Source organism: Amblyomma maculatum, unplaced genomic scaffold (assembly GCF_055883805.1).
Source record: "Amblyomma maculatum isolate TAMU_Amacu unplaced genomic scaffold, ASM5588380v1 scaffold_37, whole genome shotgun sequence".
NCBI lineage: Eukaryota > Metazoa > Arthropoda > Arachnida > Ixodida > Ixodidae > Amblyomma > Amblyomma maculatum.
This window is the reverse complement of record NW_028146762.1, coordinates 239,267-257,364: the sequence shown is the minus strand read 5'-3', so window position 1 is coordinate 257,364 and position 18,098 is coordinate 239,267. Positions and strand designations below refer to the sequence as shown.

The 18,098-nt window shown below is 40.3% G+C and overlaps 1 protein-coding gene across 1 annotated transcript in view; it reads right to left on the bottom strand.

The window, feature by feature from the left end:
* LOC146170832 (leucine-rich repeat-containing protein 40-like) overlaps nucleotides 1–17,816 on the bottom strand; it is a 46,366-nt gene extending 28,550 nt beyond the window's left edge. The window contains exons 1-8 of the mRNA XM_084586746.1: nucleotides 17,669–17,816; nucleotides 15,014–15,189; nucleotides 13,992–14,065; nucleotides 13,307–13,436; nucleotides 11,149–11,272; nucleotides 10,699–10,841; nucleotides 8,225–8,488; nucleotides 4,624–4,790 (exon numbers count right to left, since the gene is read on the bottom strand). Coding sequence (XP_084442872.1) covers nucleotides 4,624–4,790; nucleotides 8,225–8,488; nucleotides 10,699–10,841; nucleotides 11,149–11,272; nucleotides 13,307–13,436; nucleotides 13,992–14,065; nucleotides 15,014–15,189; nucleotides 17,669–17,816 — 1,226 coding nt within the window. The remainder of the gene's footprint in view (nucleotides 1–4,623; nucleotides 4,791–8,224; nucleotides 8,489–10,698; nucleotides 10,842–11,148; nucleotides 11,273–13,306; nucleotides 13,437–13,991; nucleotides 14,066–15,013; nucleotides 15,190–17,668) is intronic.
* Between the last annotated feature and the right edge of the window lie 282 nt (nucleotides 17,817–18,098).

Below are 18,098 nucleotides of genomic sequence, written 5' to 3'. Positions count from 1 at the left end.
CCATTGCCTTTCTCAAGGAATCACTCATACTCTCTCAAATGCTCTTTTTAGAAGGGTGCAGTTGAATTTTGTGCATGAATTTAGAACCAAAAAAACATGCATGCTAGATGAGTTGAAAGCCACTCTTTTTTGCGAAAGTGCTTGAAGCATTTTTTTTATTTTGCCATTTGTCTGATAAGATTTTTGTGATTGTCAGATTTTTTATTAGTTTTTGTAGCTGTCTGCACATTCATCTGGCCCTATACACCACGTGCCATATATCAGTTTGTTTCTGAAGCATTGTTTTTAGCCTATTCATCTAATCATAAATGTTTTTTTCAGTTTTATGCTTGTTTTCGTTTACCATTTTTATGGTCTTTTCCCCTTGTGCCATTTGCTGCCTCTGCAAAGCGCTGCCACAGTGTACTTATATAACTAGTGTTTCCCTTCAATAGGCGATCAGTTGTCAGTAAGTGCTTGTCCATGTCCCCTTTCTTGTGAATGTGTTAGCACTTCGTCCATTTTTGGAAAAGTCTGAGAATGTCCTACATCCCAGAACAACTGCCGTTCTGCAATTTTCAGTGGCTTTCATGTCTAATGAGGCTGATGATAAATGAAAAAGAGAAAAACATTCACCAAGAATGTTCTATATTCAATACTACATTAAACTCAATATCAGATGGATGTCAGCATACTGGCCAGAATTCACAGACGAAGAGCTACAGTAGGTAAGAAGAACCTTGTTTAGATCCAAGGATATTTTCTCGGATCAGCCTGGCCAAACAGATGATATGCAGTTTCTAAACCAAGCTTACAACTGATTCTTTTCAAGTTCTATACTTTCCCATATACTATTTGCCCTGAAGGAGTCCATTGAAAAAGAGACACAGGATATGCTGCGTCTGAGAATTATTAAATTCTCTATGCCACCATATCACTGGCCCTTTGTCATGATCAAAAATTATTAAATGCTCTACGCCACCATATCACTGGCCCATTGTCATCATCAAAATGAAGGTTGGCACAATTGAGTTATACAAGGATAAGATGTTTGCTCAGGTGACCTGGTGCAAGTACTTCTCTAAGTTTGATTTTGCAAAGAGGTACTGGCAGGTATCAATAGCGCTAAAGTCAAAAGAAGTCACAGCATTCTCTTGTCTCTGGATTATAACATTTCAACTTCATACCGTTTGTAATTAAGACCACCATGGTAGTTTTGAACTGACTAATGATTAAGGTCATTGCAGGGGTCCCCCACGTACACATTACTTCGATGGTGTTTTGGTGGTGACTGAGACCTTGGAGGAAGACGTTCAGACCCTCGATCTATTTTTCCTCATGGTGCAAGATGCCAGGCTCACAGCTAAATCCCAGAAAAGAGAAGTTGGGCACCCAACCAGATGTCTCCTAGACCATGCTGTAGAGCATGGAGTACGAAATTCTTTTAAAGACACCATGGAGATGATTTAAGTGGTCAGAATGCCTCAAACCAAAAAAGAGATCCGAGCATTTCTGGGCCTCACCAGCTACTACAGACTTTATTCCGGGGTACATAAAAGTGTAGCATCCTCTGGCCAAGTTAACCAAGAAAGCAGGTCCCAAGAAGCTTGACTGGTGTAGTGAAAGCTTTTTACATGCTCATGGAACTTCTTTCCAATTAACCCATAATAATGTCCCCTGATTTGTGTAAGAAGTTTGCCCTATGCACAGATGCATCATCAAAAAGCCTTTGTGTCTTGCTTTTACAAGCACGTAGCGTACTGCTCTACCCAGTCTCCTATGCAAGTATGAAGTCGTTACCATAGGAAGCCGCATATTCTACCACTGAAAGAGAATGCCTAGCTGTTGTCTGGGCAATTCAGAATTACCATGTATTTATGTATGGTCAGTGATTCACCCACCAGTGTGACCACTTTCCGCTTGCTCACATTACTCCAATTTACTTAGGAGCTGTGTACTACAGTGGAGCCTTTTATTATCGGAGTATGACTCGAATATCGAGTAAATAAAGGGTCAGTAAATCTTCGAGTAGATGAGCAAAATCTTCCTGCTATCATAAAATGAGTGCATATATATGGCTGGTGTGGCTCCTTGTATTCATTCAGATGTGTGCTTGGTATCGGCACTAACTTTGTGACCAACTGTGTGGCTATTTTTACTTCTGTGTCACTAGTGCTAATGTGTTCTGATGTGCGAACTGATGGACAACTGTTCTTCAAGTTGTGTGCACCCAACTCTTGTGTGCAAACAACTTTCTTGCACACTTCTGGGAAGTGTGGTGGTAGCAATGCGGTTATAGTGGCAGGTGTGGCAAAGATGTGATGATTGTGGGGGTGTGCACATGTTGATGCATGCATGGTGGTGTTTTAGTGCCTTGTGATAGTGCTTGTGTACAAATGGAATGGTTGTTGCATGAGTGTTGTACGTAGCAATGTGACAGCTTCAGTCTGCCATCTTGCTACTACACCCCCAGCAAGCTGCAAGGACACAACTTTAGTTTGCTGTTGTCTCCCATACTCCTTCGACTGCGTGACCATCTACGAGTCTAGACCTAACAACCTGGACCAGTGGCTTATTCTGTTCTCAGTGCTGACTTCGAGCCGTGAGCAAAATGAGATGCTTGTGACTGCACATATGCACTAGATGACCAGTCCAAACGCTGTATTTAAGAGTTGTGCCACTCAGGCTGCCTCTTGAGTCTTCACTGGACTGTTGTGTGCACACTTGTGTATTTTCCAGAATAAAGAGAAGTGGTGGCTGAGTTATGAAGGCATTTTTGTACGCATGTGTGAAGTGACATCTATCCCATGTTCTAATGATTTTGTGGCAGTGGACACTGCCTTCCCCAAGCGCAGCAGGATAAAGTGAACCAAGCTTGTCAAACCAAGCCATCATGGGCACCCTGCCAAGTTCACTCCCCATCATCACAGAAGCTAACATACAAAGTAAGGTTAAAAGGTAAACTTGCAGTGGCATCATTGCTGTGCAGCATCTTAACACACTGCCAATAAAACTATGGACTGCAACAGAGCGAAATGGAGAGAAGTCCTACCATCAAACTCTTTCTTTTTAATTCTTGGTGGCACAAGTGGAGGATGGGTTCATTCGAGAGTGGGTTGATTACATGACAAATGCAGTATCATCTTTCATGATCACAAACAGCATCTCAAGTCAATTTCTGTATATCAAACTATCAATACATCGAACTATTGGCTATCCCCTTCAAGATTGATATATTTGGGTTGAAAATTATGTGCCACTTCTACGACCTATTTTCATAAAGCCTGCAAGACTGAGGTTTAACTTGAAATTGTCAGGCATTACACATCATCTGTGTGTATCAACTGCATATACTTTCATGAGGTGCTGCATATGAATCTATCCTATGAATCATATAATACTTTGGTATTCACTGCTAGGCTTAAAAATAATAAACAAAATATGTGCTTGTCCATGTCAACCATGCACAGGGTCTTGAATATTTGAGGCCTGGGTTTTAATAAAATTTTATGCGAAATCTAATGCCCTATTTGGGCTGAAATAACGTTCACAAGGTAGCAAATTATGGTCTACATTATTTGATAAGTGATTTAAAATCAGTACTTCCCTAGATTTTCCGGGATCTACAAAAACTGCTCTCGGTGGGGTACACAATTTTCGCAGAAGAGAGTTGAGCTGCTTTGACATGGTGCGCCATCTGTCGAGCAGCGAGGCAAGCGCAAAAATGGCCGGGTTGGAGCTTGCCTCGCTGCTTGACAGATGGCGCACCATGTTAAAGCAGCTCTTCGACTCTCTTCTGCGAAAATTGTGCACACCACCGAGAGCAGTTTTTCATCGATTCCGAAAAATCTAGGGAAGTACCGATTTTAAATCACTTATCAAATAAGATAGGCCATATTTAGCTACTTTCTGAATGTTATTTCAGCTCGAATAGTGCAGTAGATTTAGCATAGAATTTTTTGTTTTTTTAAAACCTGGGCCCCAGATATTCAACACCCTGTACTAACAATCAGAAACCTGTTAAAAAGAAGAACACCAAATGCCATTTTCAGCGCATTCAAACCTAATGAAACTGAATTTTTCCAACAATATCTGCTGAATAAACACATATACAACACAAGGTGCACAGCTTACAACAAAGGTAAAATATGCACAAATTGCGGCATGCAAAAGCAATCCTTTGTTGTACAGGATTTGTTAAGTCGTCACCCAACCATCATGACAATTTTAAATGAATCATCTTCCATAGGGGTTTTCAAAATGAAGTTGAATGCTTACTTTTATAGTAGAAAGGAATTGGTACAATGTTTGCTTTTTGAATGCCTGTTTCTCACCTTTGAATCACATTTTGTATTGCTGCCTGTTTATCGTTTATTTTTCTATCCCTCAGTGCCTACTAACTTTCTGATGTCTGCATTTTCCTTTTCTTTCTTTCTTTTTTTTTCACTGAATGCTGAGGTGTTATGCGTATTCAGGAGGACAACACTCGTCAGCAATCTGTGCCTTTTTGACGGCCTCTTAGACAGACTTGTACATTTGTATCTCGTCTGCCTGAAATAAACTTTCAACTTTCAACACATGCACTTAACAGCACTCTGTTGGGACCTCAACACATTACAAGATGACCTGAGAACATCGCTTCACCTTAGTTCCAGTGCATGGGTTCTCTTGATGGCCAACTTCTCGATCGACTCTGCTAGGTCAGAGCCATCGTTGAGGCCTGCCTCTCCACTGAGCTCCTTATGGGCAGCATTCTCAGGTAGCTTTCCTAGGCGTTCCTGCATCCACTTGAGAAGATGCACTGTACCTTTCTGAGTAGAGAAGAAAAAGGATGCAATGATCATCATTGTCCATGTGATTAACATCAGTGTTGCTTGTAATCTGCTCCTTGGCATGGTGTTAAGTAAATGTGTTTCATGGAGCATTTCTATTCCTAGAACTGATTTTAGCTACTTGCACACTTGAACCTGCTACCTGATATCACAAATGTAGTGACTTTAGGACTAACCATGCTTTAACTACTGGTAGCAGGGTATTTCTTGTACGTTCAGTCACTATTCAGTGAATGTGGGCATGTTGAGAGCAGCTTTGCATCAGAATAATTTTTTTTGCAATTGTTAGGCAAAAGGAATGGAAGTCGAACTTTATGGGGCTCCTAAGGACATCTTGAAAGCACTTGTGGCTAAAATGTCGACAACCTCTGCTTCAGGATGGCTTCGAGTGACAATCAAGGTCATTACAAGTTCCATTAAAATTATGAGGGACAACATGAAGGGCAGATCAAAGCACAGCATTTGAGAAAATGAACAGAAGAATCTGGGCACTGCATGAAGAGCTATATGCTCAATGATGACCTTGAAGTTCAAGTGTACATTTTGTACACCAGGGTGTCTACAAAGTGGATGTGTCCAAATACTCCGAGTTTTCTAGGTTTTCTCTGAGTGCATTTGTAAAATTTCTCGAGTGACACAGTACTGTTTTATGCTAAAACGGGCTGACACAATGCTGCCTGATGCTATAACTCTCTAGTAAGCATGTTAAAAGAATAAAGAAACATCATCCATTTTGATTGGCAAAGTGTAGAGTCTAAAATCAAAACAGAAGGCCGGCACAATAAATCATAACAAATCGACTATATTTAAAAAATGCTATAACATACTGCAAATCAAACCAAACAATTTATATACAGTAGCTGACTAATTTTTGGACTCCAATAATTAGGGCTTCATTCAGGAACTGTTGTGCACCCCATAGCAATATGTAAATTTTCATGGCCAATAATATGGACCCTATAGTGTTCAAAAGTTCAAATTTTTCTAACCAAATTTGGTGCCAGCAATACTGTAACCAATTTTGGCTGAAGTCTCATTGTTGCGAGATGACGCAGATGCAAGTGGGCATCACTGTCACAAACAACTCTTGTGCTGCCCTGAAAGTTAGGCGAAGCAGTCATTCAAATGGACTAACTTGCTTCTATTCATGTGCCATTTGAGACAGCAACAATAAGAAACGTTCATCGTCATTGCGGTAGTCTACAATGAGTGCACAATAGGACCAATAATGAAAAATGAGACTGAACTCCACTCTGACATAGCTGCCACCACCCATGGGAAAAAATGAGGGAGTGCATTCACCGAGGCTCTCTTTCCAAAAATTTTTTTCATTGAGTTTCATCTTGCAGTATTTGCTGCCCTTAGCCATAGAAACTGAATGTTATTTGCGCGGCATGTGCATTTGTTTGCAGCATAAGCATTACCTGCAGCAGCATAACAGTACATTGTGGATTTGCATGGACATGATGAAAGCATGACTGCCCAAGATATTCTAACTGAAGTGTTATAATGATTACAGCTTAGTACTTCAGTGCAATCCGCTTCTGTGGGGCACCCCAGTGCATGTGGTGACTGCCCTGAACATGGTGCATGCTTCCTAGTGATACACATGCTTGCCACACAGGCACCAGTCAGCGTGCATGCACTGGTAGCTGCGCCTGCCATATTGGATCATCCTAGCACATGCACAGGAACGGCGTGAAAATGCTGATCACAGTAGCAGATCACGCTATGCTATAACTTCCTCTTATTGACATACAGACAAAACATGTAGGGCAGTAAACTTTGTAATTTGTAAAGCTGTTATTTTGCACAAAATATATTTTTTTCTAAGTACATAAGGTGCAAAACTATCACCTTCTCCCAAAGCTATGTTGCCTTCATTGCATGCAAGCACCCACAGCAGCAGAAATGAATGCTTCCATCAAGGTGGTGCACAGTGAGGGAGAGCTCATTTGAACTTGTATTGCTCTCATTGGAAACTGGAAGCATAGAAAATTTTCGCAGTTTTCTGCTGCTTCATGGGAGCTGTGCCTGAAAACACTAGAAAACAAGTGGAGATGACGGTTCTTGAACAGCCCATGTGTGATTCATATGAAGTGTGCTGCCGCTGGCCAGAGCGTTGAGGAAGTGTCTGCTTTCAAGCAGTGCTTTTGGCAAACTGCCGAGATGATACATTTGACAGCACAACACGGGAGGTCTTTGGTCACTGAGGAGAGAATGCATATAGGTCCATAGTGTACAGCTCTTGCAATGCTAGTCCCATTTTAACCCTAAGTTTAGTTGCCTTTAAATAAAACTACAACTTATTTTCACTGATATCAGCCCAATTCCTAGTTTTCCACGAGTTTTTGCAGATTATCCAAACTCCCTGTCAATTCCCAGTTTTCCCAGATAGTAGACACTCTGTAGGTGAAGGATTTAATCCCCAGTGCTACCGCTTGGTTTGGTTGGTCGGTTTGATTTAATGTCCTAAAGCGACTCAGGCTCTGGAGGGCTCTAGAAATTTCTACCACCTGGGATTCTTTAACGTCGTATGACATCACACAATACACTTGGGCCTTGCCTTTCGCCTCAATCAAAAAGTGGCTTCTGTGGTTAGGATTCAATCCTCCATCCTTGGGAACGGAAGTTGAGTGCCCTAACCAGTGCACTCCTGTGGCAGGTCCCAGTGGTACTGCATACTCTTCAATTTTTTAATGGGCACCAGTGTTCTGCCCGCCTACAGTTCAGCATATCTGAGGTGAAATGCTTGGCAATATTGAGCTTTCAAACTCTCTCTATGCCACCAAATATGCTTTTTATGGTACTTATTTCTCCAAGATGCCTTAGAGCTGTTGTAACACACACATAAAAATTATATCTGCTCTTCTTCTTCATATGAAACCTTGCCTTTTTACAAATACATCTAACCTTGTAATGCCTGCATCATAAAAACCAATCCAGAGCTCCCTGATCATAATGCTTGCCAAACTACACTTTGAAACCCAACCATCCCTTCTAGCCACAACCTAGAGACCAGCAGATAGAACCATAAACTAGGAGAGGGAAATAAAAACTGCTGTCATTCGGCTTCAGATGCACTGAAATATATTGCTTGAATAAATGTAAGAGCATCTTATGCACTACTTATCTGTCCATTTTAGTTGCTGCATCAACTTCACTGATTTTGTTGCTAGGCACTGACATAATAATTGTCCATCTAAATGAATGTTTGTAGTTTTGCCTAGTGTAAATTACAGCCCACAGGTGTCGCAACGGTCCACTAGACCTCCGAGCTAATTTTGTGTGCATGGCTATAATAAAGAATTTCATAACTGGTATGATGATCAGCAGGCTTTGGAGCTAAAGACAACCACCTCTCTTGAAACATAGCTTCTAAATCTACTACTATAGACATGTGTGAGGCCCACCTTAAGAATATCTCTGCGTATGGCCCTGAGCGGATTCCCCTCCACACCTAGCCCCTTGAGGTGGGCGAGGGTGCCCAGCTCATGTGGTAGCGAGGCAATGTTGTTGTTGGAGAGGTCAAGGCGTTCCAGCCCTTGGATCATGGTGATTCTTGGTGACAGGGTAGACAGCTTATTGCACTTTAAGTCGAGAGTCGTCAGGCCGAGTAGGGTTTCAATGATCGTGACGGGGAACTCTTCAATGGCATTGTTGCTGACATGGAGTTCCTGCAGTGACAAGGCAGCAGTTTGCAAAAAAATTTTGATAAAAAGAGGAAAAGATCTGAAACAGGTGCTTTCATACTTGCAGCCTTGAATTTCTTTGAGTATGTTTCAGAACCCTGAAGCACCCAAATCCAGGCATATAGACCCCCACTTCTTCTGCAACCATATTTTATTTTGGAAATATTGCTTTAACTGCTCAAAGCTGACTTCCCCTGCACAACTCATTGATTGAACCTGAGCATTGCCTCCAGAGTCAGGTGTATCAATTCTTTTTTGCATTCGAGACAGGAAGGTACAGAAGAAGACACCTCAGCACCTTCTGAAAGCTGCTCCAGTAACAAGCTGCGTAGTCAACAACCAAAAATTCAGACATTTGATTTTACAGACATGCTTCATTATTTACATGCTTCATAAAACTAATGTATTCTGCTCCTTAAATATTTAGTACATCTCAAATGATTATTTGATTTTTGAATTTCATTTGCATTTGCGGAAGCATCACTGCAATAGCCAAGCCCCCATATAACATGTATTGTAACGTCATTATTGAGACATTAAGAAGGTCAAAAGTCACATTATATAAAGCAAAAATTTAAGCTAGCAATATAGGGTCCTTTACGCAGTGCAGAGTAGTAGCTGCAAACAGGGCCCTGCAATGTTTTCAGAAGGCTTGACATCATGGCAGATAACAAGGCAGTGAAGCATCCCCAAAATGCATCTCCTCTGCAAACCGGCAATTTCTGGTTAGCTTTTGAATCTGGACTTCATCTAAGCCAACATGTGTGCCCGCCAGTTGCCACCCGTTGTCTGAGTGAACATTGCGCAGCAAGACTGTCAAGTATCAGAGTGGGCTACAGACCCCTTCCTTCCCATAGTGGCAGTCTGAAGTTTATTTAAACCTATTTTATTCTATAAAATTTGATTTCTGAACTGCCTCAATTTTCGGACATTTTCGCGGTTCCTAAAGAGTTTAAAAAAATGGTCATCAACTGTACACATTTTGTGGCTATGCTTGTCTTCACTAGCATTTTTTGCATGGTCAAGATTGACAATTGCATATCACTTCAATGCAGTGCAGGCTTCGCAAACTATCCAGAAAATTCTACGTAGCCTTGTATAATTGGTGCCACTTACATATTCTAACATGTGTCCATGCCCTTCTGTTAAAATGGTGCCCAATGTTTGTCATCTCAACTTCAAAATACAAGGTTTTTTAAAGCATGGAAGCTGCCAGAATTAACATGGTCAATGCAACAAATAAAATTCACTATCTCATTCTGAATAGAAGGAGATCAACCAACTTAAAATTATTGCTAGCAGACAGTGGTGGGAGAAATGGTCTTTACAGACAGTGTGCTTGGCCATGTATTACCCAATTACTTTCTACATTGCAACACATCTTCATTTTTGACATTTATCAAACTTCTGCACATTCTTATATAAGCTTACAAATGAAATTAAAAATGTAACTGTTGGGCTTTTTCTATGTAAATCAGCTGGTGCAACACCAATGTCACATGGAGTCCACATATACACATTCTTCTCTGGGGTCATCACTAGGGTAATAAACAACTAGAGTAATTCGATGCATGAGGGTTCACTACAATAAGATTGATATGTACCTCTTTTGCAAAAATACTAAGTCCACCAGGTTTGCTTTGGAGTCATTCAATGTACCATGGCCTGTTCTGTACAATCAAAATTCCAAACCTCTTCAATATGAAAGGAGCTCCCTCACTCCACTTATTTGAATCTTAGTACCTGAGCAGGTGTTACAATATCCCTACTACACAGCAAACAAATAAAAATGGTACAATTGCACACAGGCGGCTACTTCTTAGGATTACCATGCACTGTAGATAGAAAAATAAATGGACTGCAGGAACGATTCAATGTTTTATCTCTTCAATCATGAGGTCACCTTAAGAGCGAATGTGTAGCAAGTTAAACTGCATTAACCATGCAAAAGCACTCTAGAACAATCCTGCAACAATACCCTCTGGTCAAATGTAAAGCCCATTTATATTTTCTTTTCATTGTAACCATGTTGCTCACAGGTCTTTTTTGTCTAGAAGCCATTTTCAGTCGGCCTGGCAAGGCAAAAATTTTCAGTTAAAAACTAATAGCATGCTGATGATAGAGTATGTTACATTTAACTTCACAGAAAGCCTCCTATAGAGCTGTCAGTCTGAAAATAAATTGGCCAAGCTTACCTTGAGGCATGTGCAACCTGAAAATAGTGGAAGAGTAGCAAGTTTATTCTGCTGCACAAACAGCTGCTCCAAGTGGCAAAGAGCACCGACTGCTTCTGGCAAGTTTTTCAACTGGTTGGATGAAACATCGAGCATCTGTAATGCTTCACAAGTAAAAGGAAATACAATTAGTACCATCATATATTGCAAATTTGCAATAGACAGCTAACAGAGTACATTTTGGCACAAGCTTGGCCAGTAGAAGATATCATTTATAAGGAACAGATAGCAAAAACAATTTCCACCAGCCAAAGAGGGCCTAGGGGTCTAGTTACCAATGATCTTTGTAAGGCAGATAGCTAGGTTATTATTCAGTGTTGTTCTATAATACGTAATCAGAGAGCCTCCACAATCGGAAATTAAGATGAACTAGCACACCAAAGAACACTTGCTTCAGAATATGAGTCTTACCACTCATTCTGCCTATTTCAGCAGGAAGCTCACTGAGTTTGTTGTATGACAGGTTCAAGTTGGTTACTTGGGAAAGGAATCCTATCATGGGTGTCACTGAGGTCAGTTTGTTATGGCTCAGGTCCTGCAGTAAATTAGAAACAGAGAGAAACAAGAATTGAAATAAGTAAAGCTACGGCACGCATGAGCATTCATCTACTCAAATGGTGAAACAGTGCTAAGTCATTTGTAGAGACATGGTGAAAGGAGAGAGGGGGATAAAATTTTGGACACTTTTATTCATAGGTATTGCTTGCCATGTTGGCTGATGAGTGCTGTACACGTTCAGTCATGACTCACAATAGAGCGCAGGAATTATGATGTTTAAGGCAGCTGTTGGCAGACAAAATCCCATATTCAGGGATTGGCAAAAGTGCCTAAAAGGTTTTTGAGGCAATGCCCACCATCTCTTGCCTACCCTTGGTTTGAACGGCAAGGAAGATGACATATAAAATACTGAAGAGAGCTAGGAACAATTTCGGCTGACAAATAAGACCAATCAACGATTGTCTAAAGCATGATAATAAATTAGGTGATGAAGGCAGAAGATGATTACTCAGGTTAATAATGGAACAATGATTTGTGCTACAACCACTGATCTCATCTAATAACCCTGATGATCTCAAACACTTTATTATTACACAGCCATCCCTACACAGAGTTTACTGAATAAGAAATAAACTGGCCTAATTACCTTGGAAATAATTATACCGATATTATAATCTCTACATTAAGGCCAACGATGGTGTGAATTTCTGGATGATACAAATTAGTAAAATTCTCTCGCCAGAGCACACTGCAACTAGGCAATTTCAGGCTGTTTTGAACACTCTCCTGCCCTTCTGTGGATGACACTGATGGAACTTCAAGCAATAAGTACTGCTTGCATATTGCACCGAGATGATCACTAGTCATGTGGCATGCAGTAGAGCACTGTCAGCACACGCAAAAATATGCCATCACTCACAGACCTTCCCAAATAGCTTCCCTCCTCGGTAGCATTAGAATTCTGTTTTGAATATTTTTGTGGCGCTTAAGAAATTTGAATCGAAACCTTACATAACTCAAGTTTTTTGAAAAAAAAATTGGGTAACACTCTAAAAGTTAACCCATTAAATTAGTGCTCCTTTGTAAAATAAATGGTTAACAGTGAAACAAGGAAGGAAAAAAGCTGCATCGGAAATTCACTAGGTATATTAAAACTATATCTATCGCATATGTTTAAAAGTAAAAATAAAATCTGTGGTAGTTAAGTGTATTGGAGATTCACAAGATATGCTACAATTATATACATCATAATAGTTTGTAAAATTGTAAACAGGGGTACTTAACACTATGAAGTGACACACAATCATAGGTGTCATAATGAAGTGTTCTGGATTAATTTTAGACTACCTAGGACTCTTTGTGTATATTGGAGGTTCACTAGGTATGCTACTATATACATCGTAATAGTTTAAGTGTAAAATTGTAAACAGTGGTGCTTAAGACTATGAAGTGACAAACAGGCTATTATAGGCATCATAATGAAGTGTTCTGGATTAATTTTAGACTACCTAGGGTTCTTTTAGATGTGCACTGAAATTACATAGGAACATGGGCAATTTAGTGTTTCAACTTTACCAAAATATGGCTGCTTTGGCTAGGACACCAACAGTCTTGATAATTTATACACAATCCTTTGGGGAGGAAATGTTGACATGAGCCAAAAAAGAAGTCTTCATGGCTGCTTTGGCTAGGACACCAACAGTCTTGATAATTTATTCACAACCCTTTGGGGAGGAAATGTTGACAAGAGCCAAAAAAGAAAGGCCCTGTCACTAAACTTACTTTTTCAGTACAGGATACAACAGCTAAGGTTACTGCATGATTCACATGTAGGATATGTGCAAAATAAATAGTAGCTCAGTAGCTTATTTTAAAGATAAACACTTAACACTTGTAAAGGTGTCAAAGATTTAGTTTAAATTTAAAAAGGTGTATAATAAAGAAAAATCTCCAGAACACATCTATAAAAAACTAGTAAGTATGGCTCAAGGATGTCCATCAATTATTTGAATGTATTTAATTCTTGGAGAGGTACAGTACTGCACAAAAGCATGATAAAGAAAACATTTACCATCATTTCCAAAACAGAGAGGTTAGCTATGTCCTCAGTCACTTTTGACATAACATTGTGATGAGCGATAAACTGGCGTAAATCTTTCAACTGAAAGAATGAATCAGGCAGGTTTTCAATCTCGTTGCGACTGCAAGAAACCAGAAAAAAATACTGTTGTCATAAAACTGAACAAGTCTTTTTCAACAATGTGAACACTATAGGACACCAGAAGCAATAAACATGCAAAGGTTAAGGATGCATTCCGAAAGAAATGCAATCATGAAATGCCATCTTTATGCATAACAGAGGACACAGAAAATGGGCCAACAAAGTATGGTAAGCTACAACCGTAAAAATGCAGTAGTTCACAACTACAGAACCAAAGGGTGTTGTGTCACCCACTAATTGCTCACAGGAGTAAATGAAAGCAACAATTTATTGTTTCACTCTATTCAAAAAGAACAAAACATTGACCTTGTACTTATGTATTTTCATTAGCCTTTTGCTTGGGTAAAAGAAAGGCTTTAACTACAGATCAACTCTGTCACAACGTAGTAGTTCATGGTGATTATAAATATGAGTGGAGTTTTGCTCTAGATTAAAGCAGTACCTAACTGTAGGCATAGACCAAGACAATGGGTGTACAGAGGGACAAACATCATAAGCACCTAATGCCACTAGAACGTATAACTGAAGTGCTTGCCTTATGTTGAGTTTAGAGAGTTTCCGGAGCTTTCCCATAGTTTCAGGGAGTGAGACAAGGTCATTGTCATTGAGCTGGAGCAAAGAGCCAAAATAAAAGTGGGAAAAACCAAAGAACAAGACGATGCAGGTTAGTAAAATCGCAGTAGTGACACAACAGTCGTGGCTTGGCGGCTAAACTTCATATCAAAATGCATGCATCGTGCCAAAGTAGGCATTCATCATGGGCACTAGTCCTGTGGAGTCAGCCATGTTGAACAAAAATTAAAACCTCAGCAAGATGAGACATAACTGAGATAATAAGAAACCTCACTTCCTCCATGTAACCAAAAAGAGAATTATGGTCATCAGGGAAGAGGATTGAAAAGTGAGGGATAAAATATGGGTACGAAGCTTGCTTCACAAAGGGTCTCTCTATGGCATAAAGACAAAGCCAGGAAAGAAGGTAGGCATAGAGTCCTTGATCATGGCTTCCTTCATTGCATTCTAAATGTAAATAAGTTTGTGCCAGAAAATTTAGAAAAAAAATTTTAAGTTCTTTTTATTCCAGATGCGCGTACTTCAAGCAATACTGCTATAGCAGAAGCTATAATGAAATTATGTTCGAAAGTGAAATTTTTATCGCTGAAAAACATTATATAGTTCTTTATTTAATTACAACCCATGATGCCCAGCCATACACACTGCAGGTGGTAGCTCAAAATGAGAAAGCTGCAAGCATGACATTTTATGACAAATTTTACTTGTACTCCTACAAAACGCTTCACCAATGCATTATTTTTAAAAGGTGAAACTATGAAGAATAAGACATAAAACTAGCAATGCAAATAAGAAAAAAGCAATTTGCCACATATTTATCCCTACAGTCATGTTTAGACTTCACGTCTTAGAAACACAAACAACATACAAAATTTTCCATTCAATTTCTAATGCAAGGCATTGAACTGTCCAAGCTTCGAGCAAAATAAGTGTGAAAAGAATAGCTGATTTTCTTAGCAACAGCTTTGGCAAGCAGTTCTTTACCTCAAGGATGGTGAGGGCTTGAAGGTTCTCAATAGCCGGTGATAAGCATCGTATTTTGTTAGATGACAGGTACAACTTTGTAAGTGGCGTTTGTTCCCACCACTTCTCTTCACAGTCTTCGAGACCACGCCTCTCGTCTCCAGTAATGACATTTATGTTCCAGATGTCATCCGGAACTGCAAGACAAAGTGTTAGGGCTGTGAAGTGGGATATTCCACAGAACAGGCACCCTTTCGAAAAGCGAGTGCCTCTGACTGTATGCTTTCTTCCTTACTCTGCATTAATTGGCAAATACACAGTGCAAAAGGAGAGTGAGGACAATTCCAGTCAGCTTTTATTCTTAGTAAAATACAATTTGCTTTTCAAAATCTAATGCTGACATTGCTGTAAGAAAAAGATGTCTTCATTGCAGGTCAATTTTCAGCTAGAAATTGAATTCTTTCCCCTGCCCCTCACTCCAAACTTGTGATGACAGCATTATGAATATATTATGTACTTTGTGATTGCTGGTAGAAGTAGATCGAAGCATAGTCTAGATACAGATGCCAACAAGAAAAGTACTTAACATCATCTGTTTGCTTGCACAGGTAGCCACAAGGAGCAATGTATAATTTTGTATTTTGGCCTTTTATAGCTCCCATAATCTTCCTATTCACTAAATTAGTCTCTGTTATTAGATTACAGAAACAAATCAGTACAGGCTATCTTCATCTCACCCATGTCTTCTCGAGAGATCACACAGCCAATATAAAAACAAAAAACTATGCAAGTTTATTCATTGTGAAGTAACAAAATGCTAATCAGCATGCAACATGCAAAGTGAACCAAGGTCCACAAAAATTAGACCATTTTAGTTGGGCTAATTAGGCATATTTATAACATAAGAACATAAGAAATGCACAGTTGTGCACCCCCTTCCTGTGTAATGTGTCAATGCACTGTTTACTCACTGCTTCATAAATATATCATTGTTTTACTAAAGTATGTGAGTGTGTTTTTCAGGGCTGTGCCATGAAACATGGGTAGCAACAGCCCTTGTGGTTCTTTCCTGCAGATACGAAAGAAACAGTTTAACCTCAATAAACTTGCGAGACTTCATGCTTAACTTATTTGCACAATCACTAGTTTCAAGCTGCAACAAGCCTCACAAAAGATAGAAATGAGCACCGCTTTAGTTTACATGGCAGTAATTATAGGCAGCCCATGATGAAAGTGCTTAACAGTACGTCGTTACTTTATGCTAGCACACACTGGTGCAAAACCTGCCAGTTTTCAGTTGATTAGACTGAGTGTCATAGAGAGCCAATGTACAAGTAGTTCATATGTTCATGGTTGTAATACTGCAATATGAAGCCACATCAAAGGGGAAGGGAACGTCACTTAGCATATTGAGTGGGCTGTGACAGCAGCCAAACCATTGCCATCAGCATTCCTTTCACTGCTTCATTTTAAGCCCCTCTACTGCAGCCATGAAATTACGAGACGCCTGCTTCTGGCAAAGAGAGCAATGATTAGCCTTGACAGCCTAGTAAAGAGCAGAGACATTAGTCTGCCAACCAAGATCCGTATAACTCGTGCTATGGTCTTTCCAGTTGTGATGTATGGATGCGAGAGTTGGACTGCGAAAAAGGCTGCCCGCCAAAGAATTGACGCGTTTGAATTGTGGTGCTGGCGAAGACTCTTGAGAGTTCCTTGGACTGCCAGAAGCTCAAATCAGTCAAATCAGTCGATATTGTCGACCATAAACCCTGACTGGTCCTTGGAGGGTCAAATTCTAAAGTTAAAGCTCAGTTACTTTGGACATCTTATGAGAAGAGAGGAGTCGCTGGAGAAAGATTTGATGTTGGGAAAGGTTGAGGTTCGCTGGAGAAGGGGTAGGCAGCGAACGCGATGGTTAGATGGCATCCTCGAGGCACTGCAGATGAAGTTATGTGATGTTAGGAAGATAGTGAGAGACCGGAAAGCGTGCCGTGACATGGTCCATAGGGTGACGAAGATTCGGACACGACTGAACTGAACTGAACGTGTCTTAATGACATAACTATGTAGACACCTCCTCTGAAGCACACGACCACAAGGGGTACAAGACAGCAAGTAAAACTGAGTCATATAAATCTATTCTTTTTTTTTTAATTCTACTATCAGTGCATGACAAACAAAAGTGGTAACGGTGCGCTATGAATTCGGCGATGCGGATGCGGATTCAGTGCATCCCGCAGTTCAAGCATATTTCACACTCGAAATTCCAGGGCAGTCAAGAGAAAGATAAATACGCAGAGCTAAATGACGTCAATCCAGCTGAGCTGCTAGCCAAACAAACAATGCATTGTTTGTCATTACGTAAGCCCTGTTAGATTGCTCCACAATATGGCGTTCTATCTACATTGGTCCACGTCCAACCGCTATGATGCGGTATCGATTTCTGTAGCATGACAATCGAGCTAACATTTATTAAGGGGAAGGAGAATAAAAAAGTAAACACTGACTTGCAGACTAGGATATCCTTATTGGTAGTGGCTTTTAATGTAAGTACAGTACATCCGGCTCTAGGAGCCTTCGAATGACGCAAAAGAAATGACAAAGAAAACCAGTTGGACGTGCTGACAGCTAATTTAGCAAAATATTCTGAAAAGGAAACTCCGAAAGCAAACTTACCGTCACCGATTCCTCTTGCGGTCAAGTTAAGCTGCCCGCTCTTGCGGGCCATCTTTATTAGCTGCTCCATGCTGGCGGCGGGTTGCGTTTTAAGGTTCCAGGATACTTGCAGGTGAGCCCCGCAGCGCTGTGTCCGGTTGAGGGACATAAGGCGATTTATAATCAGGACACCCTCAGCTCACTAAGCCAGCAAACAAGCAGACTACCAGGCTACCTGACACAGGCAGACCGTTGCACCCACTGATCTTGCACCCTCATTTTCGTTACTTTCGCGCATGCGCCAGCAGAGAATAGAGTTACCAGACGGGTTCGAATACTCACCGCTTAAGGTGTTCGAAAAGTAGTCCAAATGTAGCCAAATGTAAAAATGTCGTACAGCCCAAAAGAGCCTAAAATATTTGTTTAAAAATCAGCACAAAAATTAATACAA